General features: G+C 39.5%; 1 protein-coding gene across 5 annotated transcripts in view; it reads left to right on the plus strand.

Moving 5' to 3' along the window:
* Positions 1–16,180, plus strand: part of hivep2a (HIVEP zinc finger 2a) — a 58,857-nt gene extending 42,677 nt beyond the window's left edge. For all 5 annotated transcript variants that reach the window (XM_062550183.1, XM_062550182.1, XM_062550181.1 and 2 more), the window contains 3 exons: positions 1,394–1,495; positions 1,678–2,522; positions 13,917–16,180. In XM_062550183.1, coding sequence (XP_062406167.1) covers positions 1,394–1,495; positions 1,678–2,522; positions 13,917–14,684 — 1,715 coding nt within the window. In that variant the 3' untranslated portion in view covers positions 14,685–16,180. The remainder of the gene's footprint in view (positions 1–1,393; positions 1,496–1,677; positions 2,523–13,916) is intronic.
* The last annotated feature ends 3,404 nt before the right edge of the window (positions 16,181–19,584 follow it).

Consider the following 19,584-nt stretch of genomic DNA (forward strand, 5'->3'; position numbering starts at 1 on the left):
TAGTGAAAATGGTCAAGTCAAGTCAAGTCAAGTCAAGTCAAGTCAAGTCAAGTCAAGTCATTTATATAGGGGGAATCTTGCCATGCACGTAAGGGTGCGTAAAAAGGTGCATAGCTACACGCATTTCACTCTGCACAAATTCTTCCTTTCGCTTAAATCTGCCATTTACACCTGATAGAGGGAGTTACGCATTTTGGGAGAAGCAACCTCAAAATCTGGGCATTTCTTATACAACTCTTGCTTGCATTCTGCCATGGCTTTAAGCACCTTTCTATCTAAGCGCTCCAGAGGGCTGTATTAAGGTCAAGCGCCACTACAAGGTGAAACAGCATATTGCTCGATGTCGGCAGTATTGTTGGCAGTCCCCATTACAGTGTCACACGACATTGCCTCCTGAGGCTACATTGTTAAATAGTGAAAATCCAGTTATAATCACCCGCTTTGGATATTGGAGCTCAGCTTACTGATTGAGTTTCTTCAGTTTTAACTTGACGTGAAGTCATAATTCCATACCCTACTTAATTCGAATCTGTCCATTTCCTTCCAACTTCACCGAAGTCATCCGTACATGTGCACAGACGTCTGCACTATTGTCGATTAGTTAGTAGTGGAGGTGGCCATTGTTATGCCAGTCTCTCTACTGCATTCAAAGCTGTAGTTGTCAGTCTACTACAGATTCGTTAGCATAGATAAATTGATATTATTAGAAGCAGCTGCCATTCAAATTATGAATCGACACACCTCAAGTACGTCAAGTCAATTCTTTGTTAGGCTATGTGATGACACACCAGTTTACTGTAGGCCCTTCTCTATTCAGTTCACCATGCTCACGTTTTCAAAATCAAAGACTGGTTTGTGTTCTTTCTGGATTTAAATAACATTCAGAAGGTCAATGAGAAAGTCCACGTTACACACTTTCATATCGGTGGTGGATCAGTTTGGTTCTTTTTAAAATGAATCATAACTTCAACACGTAAAAAGCTTACATGCAGTTTACAAGCAAATGGGAGGTAATTCAATGTGCTTTACATAAACACAAGCAAACAGGAATAGCTAGTTAAAGCATAGAAGGGCAATAGGCAAACAATAGGTTAAAAATTAAAGAATAGAAAAATAAAACATAAAGCACACAAGGTAATACATAGTACAGTACATGAAAGCATAAAAGGGTGATAGTTTAAAAGTATTTAAAATGTAATAAATAACATATAAAAAGGGTTACAGTTTAAAAGTGTTTAAAAGGTCATTGTTAAAACATAAAAACAGCATTGAATAATTATACTAGTCAAGCACCCAATGAACAGCAGCACTCTATGGAGTGCTCTCCACACAGCACTCTTTCAGGTGTTGTGTTTTGAAGCTCACCAATACTGTACTTCAACTATGGTTTCAGGAAATCTCACAAAGCACATGAAATCAAAAGCTCACATGAAGAAGTGCTTGGAACTTGGGGTGTCAGTGACCTGTGTTGATGATGTGGAAGCAGAGGAAGCAGGTGTGACATATTTCATATGTACAGACATAATGGTTCTCTCCATTTTACAAAGAATTTGCAGTTATTCCCACGTTTCATTAAATTCAATTGTGTAGATGTAAATGGTGATTTGAAGTAAATTTGATTTGAAATGTAGAAGTTGTACGTTTGTATAAAACCATCTTTGTATCCTACTTTGCCAGATACTGCGGAGGAAAACCCACGAGATTCTGGGCAATTTGGCATGGCTGACCATCAGTTCTCTGATGCAGATGACTCAGATGGACCAGACGATGATGGAGATGAGATAGACGAGGATGAAGAAGATGAGGAAGAATATGATGGTGATTCAACACCAAAGACATGTTCTAGAAGCACAAGCCCTCAGCCCCATAGCCTCGCTTTGCTTGCTGCAACTGTGGTTACTGCCTCCCAAGGATCTTCTGGAAACGTTTTGCACTCTGGCTCTAAATCTCCACTGTTCAGTTACTTAACAAGCCTGCCCAGCATCCAGGTCACACAGCTGAGAAACTACATGAACCAACTGAGTGTGCCCAATTCTATGGATGAAGACTCCAACCTTTCACCAGAGCATACCCCCCCATCTTTTGACCTCTCCTCATCCTGTATATCTTCTCCAGGGTGTGACTCCTCTCCTCTTAGAGAGCCATCTCCCACATCCCAGAGATACCTCTCTCCCAAGGGGGACCTCTCACCCCGTAGACGCTTGTCCCCTAGAAGAGAGGCCTACCATCTCCGGCATTTATCTCCTCGGAGGGACATCTTCCATAGAGATGTGTCCCCCAGGGGTGACCACTCGCCCACAAACCTCCTTTTACCCATCTCTAATATAGGGAGACCCACATCTCCAGGACGTGAGCTGAGCAGTAGAAGAGATCTTTCCCCAAGGAGTCGTTATAGAGTGAGACCTGTGTCCCCCAGGAGAGGTCTGCATCATCAAAACTCCCCCTGGAGCCTGGGGCAAAACCTCCAGGCAGAGTTTATATCCCTGGCACTAAAGACAAGGGGTCCATCTGAATCAGGAACAGTGAGTCATGTTTTTTTTTTTTTTTTTTTACTTATTTCAGATACTGAATCTAGTATAATTACTGATTTTACTCAACATACCCCATAAAATCAGCAATAAACTGATTGTGCATAGGATGAAATATACCATAGGATGCGAATAGTTGCCGACTAAAGTTGGAATGAAATCATCAAAGTTTTACTGGAGTCCCTGTGCACTCCCATCAACTAGATCATTCAGTGTAAGGTGCCAATCTTAGCGGTTTTCAGTCAGTCCGAGTCTTGGCATTACAACAATATCAAGGGTCTGAGACTGTAGTCTTTCAAGTTTTCTGGTATAAGGATGGCATTAAAGAACTTTTTCCTCTGTCTCTCTCTCTATTCAACTGGATCTCTCACTTCTCTTTCTTCACTTTATCTCACTTTTGCTATCTCTATCTCTCCCAATTGTAATTTATTTTTAATATAATTTTCATATTTAATGCCACTCTAATCACTAACTGTAAATGGATTAATCCAACACACAAAAAAAGCCTGTTGACTACTGTACTAGTAGACTTAATGGAAAAAGTTCATGGAAAACGAATGCTTGGGAAGAATGTGATTCAATATCCTGCAGAGCCGGTAGGATAAGGGATTAAGTTTACCTCTGTGTTAACCAAATGAAGTGTCTTAAAGTTAGCGAGGTACAGAGGCTGGCTACTAGCTAGTAACACAGACCGTTAATTTAGCTAGAGCTTTTTTCACGAACCTGAGCTGATGGAAGTATTATCAAGGGTTAGGAGAGATGATGTCTCACTTTCAACCTCTTCTTGCGCTGTATGCTACGCTACAATAGTAGGCTATTAAACTGTAGACGGGCTCTGGTAATATTAGTCCGACAGAGGGGGGAAGCCTGATGTCGAATTTGCAACAAATTATTCCGACTCCATAAGGAACGCCAGGTCAGCGTTAGTAACAATGTTGCAGTTGTGGCTGTTGGCCGTGGCGTCCTCATAAACCTCATAAAAACTCTGGGGCGCTTTTCATAATTTTTTAAGGCACAGAGATCTGGGGCTATTCCCAAGACATCTGGGGCTATAGCCTCGAATTCTCACATATAACGACGCCACTGACATCAATTAACTCTAGAAAGTTCTTAGTAACCACTTTGCATGCACTGGTAATTCCTTGGAATTGCATTCTAGCTATGATTATTATTACAGTGCATGAAAATCAATCTTCTTCCTAGGCTTCTTATTATAGTTATTATTATTCCGCTTACCACTTTTCATTTTTGCTATTCATCTTGAACCGTTTAAAGGCTGGCTTACATTGCACGATTTTGGCCTGTTTTAACAGTCGGCGACTAAATTTCCAAAATCGGGCGGAAGTCTTGGGAGTTGTACTAGAATCACAGCGCGCTCCCGTCATCTAAATTGTTTAGTGTAAGGTGCCAATCTTAGCGGTTTTAAGTCCGTCTTTTTCTAGTTTTGCCGTTACGACAATATCAAACATGTTTGATATTATCGGGAGTCTTTTCAGTCGTGGCTCATGCAAATAGTGACGTGACCATTAAAAACCAATAGTGAACTCGGTCGAACACGAAACAGGAAGGAGCAAAATAGGCGACAGCTGTAGCCTATGTGATTATTTGTTATTTCATTTCTTCTAATTTATTTATTATGAGCTTGACTTATAACAGGGAACATTTTTAGCCTGAGACCCAGCAGTTCAATTAGATTTGCTGCCGCTAGGGGCGTCTAGGCTAAAAAATAAATAAATTTGAGTTTTAATTCATAGTTTAAAAAGTACAAACGTTACAAAGTTGAAAAATACTTAGCAGCCTTCTCCTATTGAATACCTACGTTTCAAAATTTGAATGAAGTCAAGTCAAGTTAAGCCTACCTTACATTGACAGACTTTGCAAAGATTTGGAAAAGATTTTTGAAAGACTACTGTCTCAGACCCTCTCACATCTAAAGACAATTCATTGAGTTTTTAGTCACAGTCTAGTCACAGGCCAGTCTCAGATTAGGATTTTGCAAAGACTGTGGGTCACTATTTACAAGACTGCTGCTAGATTCCTTCCAAATGATTTCCACCGTGTACTAGGCTACACGTCATCATCAACAGGAACTCACATGATAGCCTCCTCATATCAAAGTAATTTTTTCGCGTTTCTGTAGCATTGTTTGATGTGTGACATCACTAACAGATATAGAGTTGTTCTGTCACGTAGAATAGCCGACTAATAAATTATAACAAATGAAATAACAAATAATCATATAGGCTACAGCTGTCGCCTATTTTGCTCCTTCCTGTTTTGTGTTCGACCGAGTTCACTATTGGTTTTTAATGGTCACGTCACTATTTGCATGAGCCACGACTGAAAAGACTTCCGATAATATCAAACATGTTTGATATTGTCGTAACGGCAAAACTAGAAAAAGACAGACTCAGACGGACTTAAAACCGCTAAGATTGGCACCTTACACTAAACGATTTAGATGACGGGAGCGCGCCGAGATTCTAGTACAACTCCCAAGATTTCCGCCCGATTTTGGAAATTTAGTCGCCGACTGTTAAAACAGACCAAAATCGTGCAATGTAAGCCAGCCTTTAGACATTACCTATATGCGGCATTGAGGACGACTGCCTCCCTCTCCCCCCTCTCTCTCGACAGACACTTGAGCCTGACACTAATTATGTAAATGTGAAAATGAGTGTGTGAATGCAGAACCACGAATTCACATAGTTAACTTAAAATTTAGAGAAAAATGTAGCTCTTTTCAGCAACAACATACTGTAAATTACACTACATCCTCATTCGCTCTGTTTTACCCCATCTCTCTCTCTCTCTCTCTCTCTCTTTGTATTCTTTGTGTTAACTACAAATTCTAAAACGGATAGTTCTGGTCCTTGATTGTGATTGGCTGAATCGTGTTCGATGCCATTGTAAATTTTACGATAACCTCACACCTTGACCGCATTTCGTTCTATAGTAATGCGCTACCACGAAAGACATGGCAAACATAAAAAAAATGTGCAATACTGAGAATATCTTTCATTTTTTTTAATATATATATTTTTTGGAGTGATTTATGCCTTTTCTTGATGGGATCCGTAGAGGATCACGGAGTGGGAACTAAACCTGGGTCGTCGGCGTGCGGCACAGGTGCCTCAACCAGTAGTGCCACAGCTGGGGTCTTATTATTTCCTCGCGCCTATGCCTCTTTGCTTTTCCTCATGAAAATGTAGGCTATGCCTACTTTCGCGGGGGGCAGAGACATTTTTCAAAGTTAATACATAGGCCCTCTACGAAATAGAGCTTACCATGCCTTACCAGTGCATGGCTTTGAATATTTTAACAGTTGCCAACAAATATTAGGGATTCAGTCAGTCGAGTTTATTTGATATTTGTGGCATGCACTTGAAACGCCCATCAAAAGTTCTGACATGTTAAACTGACGTTAGTCATTAATTTACCACATGATAAAATGCTGTCATATAGTATGACGCACAGTAGCCTACGGTAGTCTATGCCTATCTCTGAATCAACATGAACATGCATACCTAGATCTATATAAGTTGCTAGAAATGTATTTTGCGGAGCTAGGCCTACTAGTCGATGGTTACAATGAATCACCCTCACTGCCCTATCGCATATGAAGGGCAGCCGTGGTGTACTGGTTAGGGCTTTGAGCTTGTAACCAGAGGGTTGCCGGTTAGATCCCCGAGCAGTCCACCACGGCTGACGTGCCCTTGAGCAAGGCACCTAACCCCTCACTGCTCCCCGAGTGCCGCTGGTTGGGCAGACAGCTCACTGCTCTGGGTTAGTGTGTGATTCACCTCACTGTGTGTGTGCTGTGTGTGTTCACTAATTCGGTTAAATTGGGTTAAATGCAGAGAAACGAATTTCCCTCACGGGATCAAAAAAGTATATATTCTATTCATATCTGACCATCCATTGTTACAATGTTACAAAATGTGCAATCTTCTCTGTGCATGCAGCCTAAGGTTATAAGTAAAGTGACAAGCGAAGGCATGTATTAAAGAGATTTCTGTTAAATACATTTTATTTTCAGTTGTCAAAAGTGGTGGGGACAAAATCTGTGATAACAAAAAGTGCTGGGTACATGTACCCAGCGTCCCCGGTTAAAATGAACGCATGCCTCCGTTTTAAAATATAAAACATTTATAAGTATTCCTAGCATATAAATGTAGCCTAATGTCCATCTTGTCCATCTCTTTCGTCTTCGCCTTGACAACTATAGTCTATTCAAGGAAATGCGGTCTTGTAACCGTAATGAATTAATGAATTAATGAAGGTTGCCTTTCGAGTCTTTCAGGTTGAATTGAAGGCTATTTCCTTCTGATGGGCCTATAGGCGATTTTCTAAAACCATTTTCATTCATTTCAACAATGGGTTATTGAAACGTCGTTTCATTAATTTCGCCAGTCATCACCTTCATTTTAATGATTAAATGAGATTAATGGAGTCGACTATTGACGGATATGCGGTCTTCATCATGAAATGCGGGTTGAAACTTTCTGCCACCTGGTGGTTGTTTGGGTACATTGCCTTAGCCTCGAAGAAATCGTCTTGACAGCCTACGGGATCTCTTCGGGAGTCCCACGGCAAAAGGTGCATTCTCAACCCGTATCCACTGTAGGAACCACCATAGTAACCATTCAACTTTCTCTCCATCTATTTACTTCAAACCATTTATTAAACTGTCTATCTGTCTATCAACATAAATTAAAATGTTAGTCTATCAATGTCCATTAAACTATTTATCAACATCCATCAATATCTGTGTCTAATTCAATTGCTAGTAACCTCCATAGCAAGCAACTCTAAAATACATAACTTATAACAACATACTGTAAATTACACTACATGTAAATCCTCATTCGCTCTGTTTTACCCCATCTCTCTCTCTCTCTCTCTCTCTCTCTCTCTCTTTGTATTATTTGTGTTAACTACAAATTCTAAAACGGATAGTTCCGGTCCTTGATTGTGATTGGCTGAATCGTGTTCGATGCCGTTGTAAATTTCACGATAACCTCACACCTTGACCGCATTTCGTTCTATATAGTGGCTGTGTCTCGTTGTTGCATGGCAACCATTAATATGGAGGGAATATATTTCTTGGTGAAGAATGATTATCTATGAATACATCGTTACTTTTTAGTTGCTGTGCCTTTGTTTCATGAAATCTTGCTAGATCAACGTAGTAACCGTTTTAGAAAAGCAATAAGCCACTCGAGTCCGTGGTTTATACTGTATAATCGAACAGCGAAGGGGGTTTTAGGCAACACCCCTTAGCAAATAAAATAGAATAGAATAGAATATATACTTTTTTGATCCCGTGAGGGAAATTCAGTTCTCTGCATTTAACCCAATTTAACCGAATTAGTGAACACACAGCACACAGTGAACACACAGTGAGGTGAATCACACAACCCAGAGCAGTGAGCTGCCTGCCCAACCAGCGGCGCTCGGGGAGCAGTGAGGGGTTAGGTGCCTTGCTCAAGGGCACTTCAGCCGTGGTGGACTGGTCGGGGATCGAACCGGCAACCCTCCGGTTACAAGCCCGATGCGCTAACCAGTACACCACAGCTGCCCCAAACCACAGTATAAACCACAGTATAAACCACAGTCTCTCGGGGCTTATGGCTTAATTATATTTTAAATTTCATTTTTGGCATTTTCATGCACTTCATTCCTTGGAATTGCATTTATAGTTACATTGCATGTTAAATGCAATGTACTGTTATCGCTGTTCTTCTTATTATTATATCTTCCGACTAAAATCAACGGTTAATGACGCTAAACCACTGAACCGTTTCACGTCATTCAAACACTCCTACAAAGGTCTTGTAACGGAGATTTGACGATTGTATTTTTCACATTTGTGAACTTTAAACTTTTTGAGATATTTACGATGAAATAATTAAACACTCCCATAGACTTAAGGGTCATTCCACGTCAAATCAACCAGAGCACACGCACTTGCGTCTCAAAAAAATCTGAAAAAAATACCATGTGCACCTACAGTATGTTACCCAGGAGACACTCTGTAAAATGCTTTTGTGCTAAGATCAATACTTTTCAAGTAACAGACAGTTTTACAGCGGGAGGGGGGTGTCAAATTTGTTCTGCCTCTTTTTTTTGTCAAAGTTCACAAGCTCATTGCTCAAGAACTAGAATTTGTAGGAGGCTCAAATTTTGCAGGCTGGTGCATAAATAGGAATAGTATGCAGTAAAATCACCACGAGTAGTCTGGATGATCCTGCAACGGCTTTGTTGTGGATTGATATGAAAGACGTGAATTAGAAGCACAAAACCCGTTGCCATTGACAGCAGTCACCGGTGATTATTAAGGTTTTGCTTGTGATGTTTTGGTCACGTGATTCTATGTTCCATCGCCGACTGGTAGGCAACTGGTAGGCAAGCTGGCGAGTCAACGCACTGAACCTTCGTTGGCTAACCTAACTTTTTCATACATTAATTTGATTAACAGGCTAGATATGGCGATACGCCTAATAAGCACACTGCCGCCTCATGGAACAGGCACAATAAGTCGCATATTTTCACCTCGTTTTTATACACATGACACGTGAACACGTCCTCCCCATACATGTTCTGCCTTGGATCTTAAAAGCTACTTTTCCTCCAGGCAGTAGGGTACAGTTCGGTTCAGTACGTTACGTTTTGGTACGGTTCAGTCCGGTTTGTGTACACACTGCAAAAGGCACTACTGTATAAGATTGCTGGCTGTGCTCCATAGGGCAGCATTATCATATCATTTAAATAAACTTGTCATAAAAATAAATACAGTGGACATATAAAGCTGCTTGTTTATGTTGCTTATGCTACTTGTTGCTGTCTTCGTTTGGTGGACAGTATAGCCTAGCTCGCCTAATCAACCTTCTTAAGGTAACTGTTAATCAGACTCGCTAGACTTTTATTTACAACTGTGTCTTACTGGAGTAGGTAGGTAGTAATCAACATGAAGATGTGCTTTATAGCCAACAGGCTTGTGCAAAATTCAGAATTGAATTGAGAATGACTCCTAAATTCCAATTCAATTCTTGAGTTTGAATTGAATTTGAATTGAGGTCAAAAACAGGATGCAGAATTACAATTCGAATTTGAATTAAGGGAAGTAGAATTGAAATTCAATGAAATTCAAACAAATTCACATAGGCCTACATAATTTAAGGGTACACTGCAAATTATTTGATTCTAATCAAGATAAAAAAAAAAAAAAAAAAATTAGATTTAGAAGTTTTAGATCATTTATATTGTTTTCAGAGTGAATTTCCAATAGTGTTCAACTTTACACTATCTTAAATCAAGCACAACCCTATCTTTTTTGTCTTTATCTTTAATATCTCTCCCTCAAATTCTCATCAAAATAAAGCTTGTTTTATGTAACAAGAAAATTTGCCTTAATTTAAGATGACATTTAAGATTTAAGATATCATCTTAGAAAACAGCAGTCTATGCTTATATTTATATTTAACTTATTCTGAGGCTGTAACAACTTTAAATACACGTGATCTAGGCTTGTCACGAGCTGTGGCACTGTGGCGCAACAGGCTACAGCAGCAGGACCATGTACTCGTCCAAGTACCCTTGGGGACCCGGTATAACATCTCTTTCACTCGCCCACTCGCTTCCTGTCTATCTGCACTGTCCTTTCTGAGTAAAGGCAAAAAGTCCAGAAAATTTACTAGCAAAAGGAATATCATTTGAGGCTGTAAAAAGTTTACATTTAAGTAATCGCCCTTTTTTGCAGTGTATTGTTTAACAATTAAGTTTCACGAAATATGTCAGAGATATGATTTCAACAAACACACCACTTATAATTGAAAACAGTAATCAATTACATTTTCAATGTAATTTTCCCTGAACTGAATGTATGTGAGATTCAACACATTCTTCCTGTTATGTGACTGTGGAATTTCCTTTGAATTGCCATGAATCGAATTCCACTTCCTGTCATTCCAATTCAAATTCAAATTCAACTTCCTGTGGGGTGTGGCCAATTCAATTCAAATTCCAACTCATGAATGGAATTGAGGCAAATTCTAAAATTCGGAATTGTGCACAAGCCTAATAGCCAACTGTAAGCTAGATAGTTTACTAGAAACGTTTGCAAGTATCCATCTGCTGATGCAAAGGCTAGCAAAGTAGGAATGCTAATTGATGCTGATATAATAGCTCTAACAACAACTTGGATTTGAAACACGCATAATAGCTTATAACTTGGGATCATGTGACCCAGTTGTGGTTTATGTTAGCCTACAATTACAAGTCATGTTTTGGTTCACTGTAGTTAATAGTTTTGCACGTCATGGATGTGAGCACCATATGGTGAGCACCACCAGGTAGGCTAGTTCTGTCATTTATTTGGCCATGTTGTGTTATGTGCTACGTTTTGAAAAGACAGAAACTATGGTGCTTATAATTATGTGACCAGTTTCGATGTAATTACACGTTCGTAAATAGTAAAAAAAATAATGTTTGTGTTGGAGTGTCAGGATAAGATATTGTGGCAGGGTAAGTAGCCAGTAAAGTAATGTAGCTAGCACAGGCTACCAGATGCATGACAACACGAGGACTCAACACTAAACCGCTAGTTAATCAAATAAGGTTCACCAACCTGACATAAAATTAGCCAGACACTGACACGATTCTGTCCATCATAATTTCAGTTCAATCAGTTGTAGACTACAAGCTACTAATGTCTCGGATATGGCACACTTTGTTTGCGGTCTTTGCTGGCAATTTTCTTTCTGATTGATTAGGACAACCGTAATGTAACGTAATTGTAGGCTACTATTTTAAGACGGGAACATACCATTTTTTTATTATCAAATAAATAATTATGAATTTACAAATTATACTAAACCAGAAACTGACTTTCTAATAGGGGTTACATTACATTCTCCTGCATTTCCTAACCATTTCGTCAGGTGGCGACACATACCGTACCACAAACGGAAACGATTAAACAAACAAACAAACAAACAAATGCTACGCAAGTAGTTGCCATCTCTTAATCTGTGTTTCGATCATAAAAAATACATTTCGGAGATATTTGTAAGCGTAGTAACTACAGTAGGCCTATGTGTAACATAATGTAACCCCGCTGATATGTACGGTTTTGCCTACCACTCTGCCTACCACTCCAGTTGTAAACAAACGGTCACATGACATTAAGGCATTATGACGTTCGTGGATGCAAAACCTTAATATATATTATTCACCGCAGAACGTTGGGGAGGCCCATTCAAAGTGAATGGGAGCTCTCTCAACATTCTAGAGAGCCGTGTAATAACATATCATAACTAGGGCTGGGACTCGATTAAAAAAATTAATCTAATTAATTAGAGGCTTTGTAATTAATTAATCGAAATTAATCACATTTTAATTGTATATAAATATATGACCTGAGAACAGTGAGAAGTATTTTTTTTTCACATGGATTTTTAGTATAGCCTACTATTGGATAATGACTGAATACATAGGCCTAAGCTTAAGCAACAAAAATATTGTTTATTAATAAGTCCAACAGACCAGTGCAATTTTTGCCATAAAGTGTAGCAATACCATATTTACAAATAGTACATTTTCAGAAATTCATGTAGCCTATAGATAGGTAGACCTTCTGTAAACTATAATACTGTGATATCCTGTTAATTGTGTCACCTGTTACCTTGAGTTGAGTTCATGAAATTGTTGTGTCCCTTTAAGGGGAACTGGGGGGCGGAGTTTACGTGTGTGCGTGTGTGCTTGTATGCGGTTCTGAGTGTGAAGTTTCTTTTAGGTCTATGAAAGTTGGACATGGAATATTAGGTGCGGTGGATTACTGTTATTAGCGTGAGTTGTGGCTGTAACAGCAACTCGGTTGCTATTTAATAATAAATAAAGCTCAGAGGTTTCCCTCAAGTGTCTGGACTGGAGTATCACAATACTTTGTCCACGCTAGCAGCTAGCTGCTTTATGTTTTGCACTGAGGTGATACCTGTGGTGATACGTCCTTGTTGCATAGGTTGCACACAACCATGCTCTTATCTGCGCTTCCATCCGTTCGTTTTTTGTAACAACATTTCCCATCCACGGGGCCAACCAACGCGGTCACATCAGCTTCTTTGTTCATGTTCACTGTGCCACTGTGGTTTGTTTTGTCTGAACCTTACAGTCTATGGTCTGAACCGAACTACTTGGTGCTCCAGTATAATCGGTCCGTCTGAAACTCATCCAGTGAGAAACGTTCCGCGGTGCAAAAATAAATAGGCATACGATTAAAATGCGTCAATTTTTTTAACGCATTAATGTTTGTGTAATTAATTAATCGTAATTAACGCGCTAAAGTCCCGGCCCTAATCATAACGCATGTAAAAGTAAACTTTTCTATTTTATATGGGTTATATATGATGTAGTATATCCATGCTCAGGGCAGAATTGTCAACATTTCGAAAGAAATCTAAGTTGAAGCATAAAGTTAGATACCAAGAACGCACGTGCAAACAGAATGAACGGAAGTTGAAAACAGTATCGGAACGATGCATATATCCGGGTTAAGGAATAAGGTGGATAATGCCTTTGAATTTAAAATAGACTTTGTCTTCTTCTTTCTTAACTTTCTCTCTTATTTGCTCTCTCCCTATTTCTCTCAATTTAAATTACTCTTTATCTATATTTAAAATAAAAGTCCTTGCATATTAACATCTCTTTAACTCTCTTGTATGTACTGGTCATTTCTTGGAATTACACTCTCTAATTATTATTAATACTTATATCACTGTGCTTTGTTGATTTTCCTATTTTGATTGTGATGTAATATTTTTTTCTCAGATATTTGCACACCCGTCAAGTAGTTCCAATTGTTTGGCCGTATTAGGCTATGCTTCCATTCAACTGATACATTGCAACTGAGTTACAAATTACCAACGTTTACAGTATCATAGATTATATAAAGCTATAAATGTAGCTTTAACAAAAGAGTCAACACATTAGTGTGGCTCTTCTCTGTGCCAACAGTAGCAGAAATCATTGAACCAGACTAACCTGGATGAATAACGCCTGACTTACTGAGCTTCACATGTTATGCTGCTCATACAAGCCTCTTGCTTTTAGAGAGTCATTGTGCAATTATTCATTTAGAACCCATCTTGAAATTAGCTTCAGTCATTAAAATGATTCCCCTTTTAAAGTGTTCAGTTGTTATTTTCTCTCAGAATTGCCACAATATGGTCAGATTGGTTATTATTTTAATCTACCCCATACATAATATAATTCATATGTGTAATATACTGTGTAGTATGGGGTTTATTTTTATATTTCATAAATCTGTACCATTGACTACAATGCATGAGTGGCTTTCAGCTGGTATAACCAATGATGTATATATTTTAGGAGCAGATACAGAAGATGGATTGTGACAGAAACAGCAGTGGTACAGGAACAGCCACTTCCCACCATGGCCTGTTCAGCCACCTGCCCCTACACTCCCAACAGCAGATTCATACACCCTTCCCAATGATCCCCATTGGGGGCATCCAGATTGTGCACTCTGTCAGACCCTCAGTTCCAGGCCTTAGCCATCCTGCCCATCTGCCCTTACAGAAGAACACATCAAAGGAGTCCAACGCTAATGAAGTGTTCTTCCAAGTGGCAGATGATAGTGTGCTCAGTGGTAGATTGGACTCCTCCCAGAACCAGGGAAACATATTGTTTTCCCTAATGGGAAAGCAATCACTGCCTTCAGTTAGTGTGCTTTCTGACAAATCCGAAAGGGATGTGGATGAAATCTCAGATAAGGACATTAAACAGGAGGAGAGCATACAGACTTGCACCAAGGCCATTGCCTCTCTCCGGATTGTTTCAGAAGAGCCCATAGAGAAATCTCTGTCCACTGATAATCTACCATATCAACAGCCATCCACAACCTCCCAATCTCTCATAAACTCTGAAAAGATGGCATCAATCAAAAAGAATCCCTCAAATGAGTTAGACACCAGGCAGAATGGTTCTGCCATTCCACTGCACTCCAGCATGGAAAATGTATTAAGTTACCTTCCTCTCAACAGTAAAAGTGGTGAGGAAAAACTGCCACTTTTAAAAAGCCAGGGGGAAAGGTTGTTAAACACAAATAGGGTAAACAACTGTACAGAAAATGACTAAATGTGGCTAAAAGGGAAATTCAGCACAAACATTATATTTTAATGTTTACACATGTATAATACATGCAAACATCCATATCTTAATTCATTAGGCAACACGATACATTTTATTTTTTTGCAGTTGAAATGTATGTGCATAGCATGCCTTTGTAAAATATATTAACTGTTTTTAACATATAAAATGAAGAAAATATATACAAACCTATACATGAACTTGACCAAACATGCTGATAGACATTTGCCTGGTACTCTTAAATCTAAAATATGTGTGCCTTTTCTTTTCTTTCTACATATAGTCTTACTAGCATCTGAAGCAGGAAGGCATGTAAATTACCATGTTTTTGTGTCTGCTATGTAATAATGCAATACCCTGTGTGATTTGAACAACAGAGATTGAATGATGTGATTTACCAGTGTATGTAAGGTTGCACTAAAACATATTTTTATATGACAAAATGAAATTGCTTTTCTGTATAGTAATTCTATAATACTATTTATTGTATCACGTTTCATACATTGTACAAAGTTCTTAATGTTGTGGATGCCTTTTCTAAACAAAGCATGGGTTTTCCTATTTTATAATCAGAGCTACAACTGCACTGTAGATAAGCTTTACATTGGCATATAGAGTAATAATATGCCATATAAACATACAGCTTAATTTCCCTATATATGTGCATGTGTCAACCCATGTTTCAGATATATTGGCATAGAATGTAGTATGGTAATTTGTCTATTTTTGCCATCTTTTCGCCTTGCTGGATTACCTACAGCAGTCGTAACAGATGTAGTATCACATTTTGCTCATGTATTTTACAATTTTATCTCTACACAAAGCATTAAGTGAATTTTAATTGAATCAACCCAAGCCCTTGTGTGTTTTTGTATTTGTGCATCCAACTCTAGCTTGCTGCAACAGTACTGAAGTATTAAACACATTTTAAACGTACATGAATAATGTGATACTTGATTCATCGATAAGTGTAGACAGCATTCCAGCAGTGCACATAAAATTCCTTGTCAGTGAATGATGTACTCATATGTTCATAATCATGGGCAACATGCCTTGTAAAAAGCACTAGTACACATCTACTTCAAGTAAAACTCTAAAAATGCACCTTACATTGAAAATAAATTGAAGCAGTATCCCATTCGGTAACATATTTTGAAATGAAATTTGAGATGATTTTGACACCTCTTCAACAATGAAGCATATCTAGCTGGATTACTGAATGCATTCTTGTATGTGCATTCACATTGCTTTACTTACATCTGTATAATTGTTATTGAGCTTTTGTTTGTCATACTTGTTGTATAACTTTTTAACATTACCTTGAATTCTGAGGTGTCAGAGCACAAATCACTGTATAAAAATGGGAGACTACATAAAAGGGTAACAGTGATATTTTGTGGAAAAATAAATACAATGTTTCTAGTATGTATCTCCTTTCCATACTGTTGAAAAAAATGTTATTTCAAATAAATAAATAAAGTAACAAAACTGCTCAGTGTCTTTCCTCTGATTGCATTATTTGATTTAATTGCTTGCACATAAAATATGATCATGACAATCAGACAACCACTTGTCAGTATGGGGGCAAAGTAAACAGAACATGGTGGAAATGGATTGGATTGGGGTTGATTAAGTTGGTTTGTCATCTGCATGATAATATCATAAACACAGCCTCTGATTGGTGCCAACACATTTGCACCAATTTGCAAACTTGCTTTAATCAGAAAACTGAGCTGCAGAAAGATGAAACTGCACAAGGTTAGTAGTGTGTATCTCAGAGCCACACTATCTGTCAGCTACCTAGCACGTAGGCCTACTGTAGAAATCGTCAGCCATCAATCACCCGCAAAGCACCTCCCCACTCAGCGGCAAGTTGGTGGAGTTGTCGCTGTCTCTTGTAGCTAGTGTGACTGTAGGGTAACTTATTACTTCTTCCTTGGTTGTTTTACATTTGAACCTAAACTATTCAGACCACGTGGCCATTACACCGCCAAGCGAAAAACATAAATGCGTCCTGAATCTGGACGGCAATACGGATCACTCCCAAAATGTAATTGTTTCTTCCTGGGTCATTTACAAGGATACAAGCAGTAGTCGAGATGAGGGGGGATGGCCCCTGTAATTTTTCAATGAATGTGGAAATATCGCCACTATTTCATTTTCAACATTTAGCTTTTGCGCACATCGAGGCTAAAATACTGTGGACGAGGGGCATGCTCCTCCTATTGTCACGGCAATCAGCGACATATAAGCATGCAGCCTTCTTTTACTGTCTATTAGAGCATGGAAACCCGACCGAAGCCCGACGGGACCCGTCGGAACCCGACGGGTTCGGTCGGAGTCGGACAAATATTTAGAACTTTTGTTCGGGCTCGGGTTGGACCCGGACACATCAGCACGATAAGACATTTGAAATGTAAAATGAAAAACAACTTATTTCACTTGATGTTCGTTTTTGTGATAGGTTTGCAATAGATTATCCTATCCTTGTTTTTTTTTTTAAAGATTATTTTTTTGGGCTTTTTATGCCTTTAATTGGACAGGACAGTAGAGAGTATGACAGGAAACGAGCAGGAGAGAGTATAGGGGTGGGATCCGGAAAGGACCACGGGGCGGGAATCGAACCCGGGTCGCCGGTGTGCGGTGCAGGTGCCCCAGCCAGTCGCGCCACTGCTGGGGCCAGATTATCCTATCCTGATTCCTGATCCTAACAGCATAACATATTTCCTCCTGTGTGCAAGATTTTTCTATTGCATGCGACAACGAGACACGTAGTCTACAGTAAGTGCAGTTGTGAGCTGTGAGCTAGACATAGCCTACATAGCCTAACTGTGCCCGGCCTCTTGTTCTAACGCGTGCACTTCTTGCTCCGTGTGTGTGTGTGCGTTCATGGCTCCGCTTATCTGTGCCGACGTTTCTGAATGCCTGTCAATTGATTGATAGCCTACAATCGGAATTTCCACACAAGTCACTAGTATGCCTACAGTATGTATGCAAATAGTGTTATTTGAACTGTGTCGGGCCCGGTCAGACTCGGACACAAATATCTTAATGCCTGTCGGGTTCGGGTCGGATTCGATCACTGCGCTGTCGGGCTCGGGTCGGTCTCGGACAGAAAAAATCGGCCCGATCCACACTCTACTGTCTATGCGCACGACAGGTGATTTCATTCAGCAGCATCATGGCCAAGCGACAAGCAAAGTTTGATCTAAGGGACGTCGGCTTTATTAAGAGGACAAAAAGTTGATGAATTAGAAAGAGTACATTTATACTCAAACCTGAAACGCCCAGTCTCCCTTGTTTGCTAAAGTGAAGGTACCTAGCCCGCTAGCGAGAGCTAGGTGTTCACTCCAGCTGTTTCTGAACAAACTTGCCATAATGTAGCCTAATTGGAAAGGGCTACCGCAGCGGCTCATGGCGAGCTAACGCAATGTTGTCCAACTTTTTAGGTCATCTTATTGAGAGTGATGTATGAATGCATCCTCACTCACACGAAAGAATAGTTTTGTAGTGTGCGGTTCTGCAAATAGACAATGTCACGAGGTGGCTGAAGAGACAAACGTCTGAGCATCTGTTCATCTTTAGAATTATTATTCCGCTGTTCAGGTAGCCTAGGCACAAAGATTACGCTTTTGTTTTGCATTTTTAAAGGTAGAACGTAAGACTGAGACTGAGCTACAAAGTATCCCACCAACATTGTTGTGTGGCCATTAAAGTTTCTGTTCTAGGCTACTGTATGGTGGTAGAATTCCAGAGTGAAAGCAAAAAGTCTCAACTTTTTTTGTTGGTTCCATTTAACTTGGCTAGATTGGTAATTATAACAAGTCATCGTTGAATGCATTAAAATTGATGTCTGGTTCACTAATTCAGATCTGATAGATATTTAATATATTTAAGTGATAATGTTAGGCTACTCTGAACTGGGATCAATTTCAGCAACTCGACGCTGACATGATCTAAAATGTTAGTGACACATAAAATGTACATGAATTGGAAGATATTTAGGATTTGCCCATGTCCAGCAGGTCACGCTATAAATGGACTAGAATACAGGAAATGGCATCTTAAAAATTAAAAATTTTCTGGGAGAGGACCCCCATACCTCCCGCAAGACTAATAATTTTAAAATCCACCATACCCCCTGCCATTTTTTTAACAACTCGACTACTGGATACAAGGATACAAGGAGTTTTATTTGTCACATGCATATTGTGGCGAGCGGCCGTGGAAGAAGATCAAAGAGTCAGAAATACTTGAATTGCAATCCTTGCGTCCCATACACCGCACGACCACAAGGAATAATGCATTTATTAAGCATCAGCTATTTGTAGCAGGACTAGGTTCATGCCCCTTTTTGTTAGCTTGGCAGTGCCCTTCTGAGTGGCTCTGGCCAATTGGAGGTGAGCCAATCAGTACGTGGGAGCGGCTATAAAGTCTTAGCTTTTATTGGGAAGGCTGACGTCGTAGCTCAGGGCCGGCCCTAGCCAATTTGGCGCCCTAGGCAAGATTTTAGGTAGCGCCCCCTTGCATCACAGTAAATTACACTGCTAGTGTGTACATACACTCACAAGACACTGAGCTTTGTCTTGAACATTCTCATATGAAAATAAAGCAAAGCACATTCAAACTACTTAGAAAGCCTTAAAGAAACAAATACAACAAATAGTGAACTGAACATATGAAAAACAATATAAATAGCTTAGAGGGGTTACCAGGTTGTCATCTTTGGGGGGCAACAAAAAATGGGTGCAAAAGGTATCAGCACAATCTTTTAGTGCAGGCCCCTTGACAGACACATGGGGCCAATAGCCAATATAGGCTATAATGTGACAGTTGTTGAACCAGGTGAATAGATATAACAGTATGCCTATAGGTTTCCCATTGCCAT

The sequence above is a fragment of the Sardina pilchardus genome, chromosome 12 (genome assembly GCF_963854185.1).
Source record: "Sardina pilchardus chromosome 12, fSarPil1.1, whole genome shotgun sequence".
In the NCBI taxonomy this organism is placed as follows: Eukaryota; Metazoa; Chordata; class Actinopteri; order Clupeiformes; family Clupeidae; genus Sardina; species Sardina pilchardus.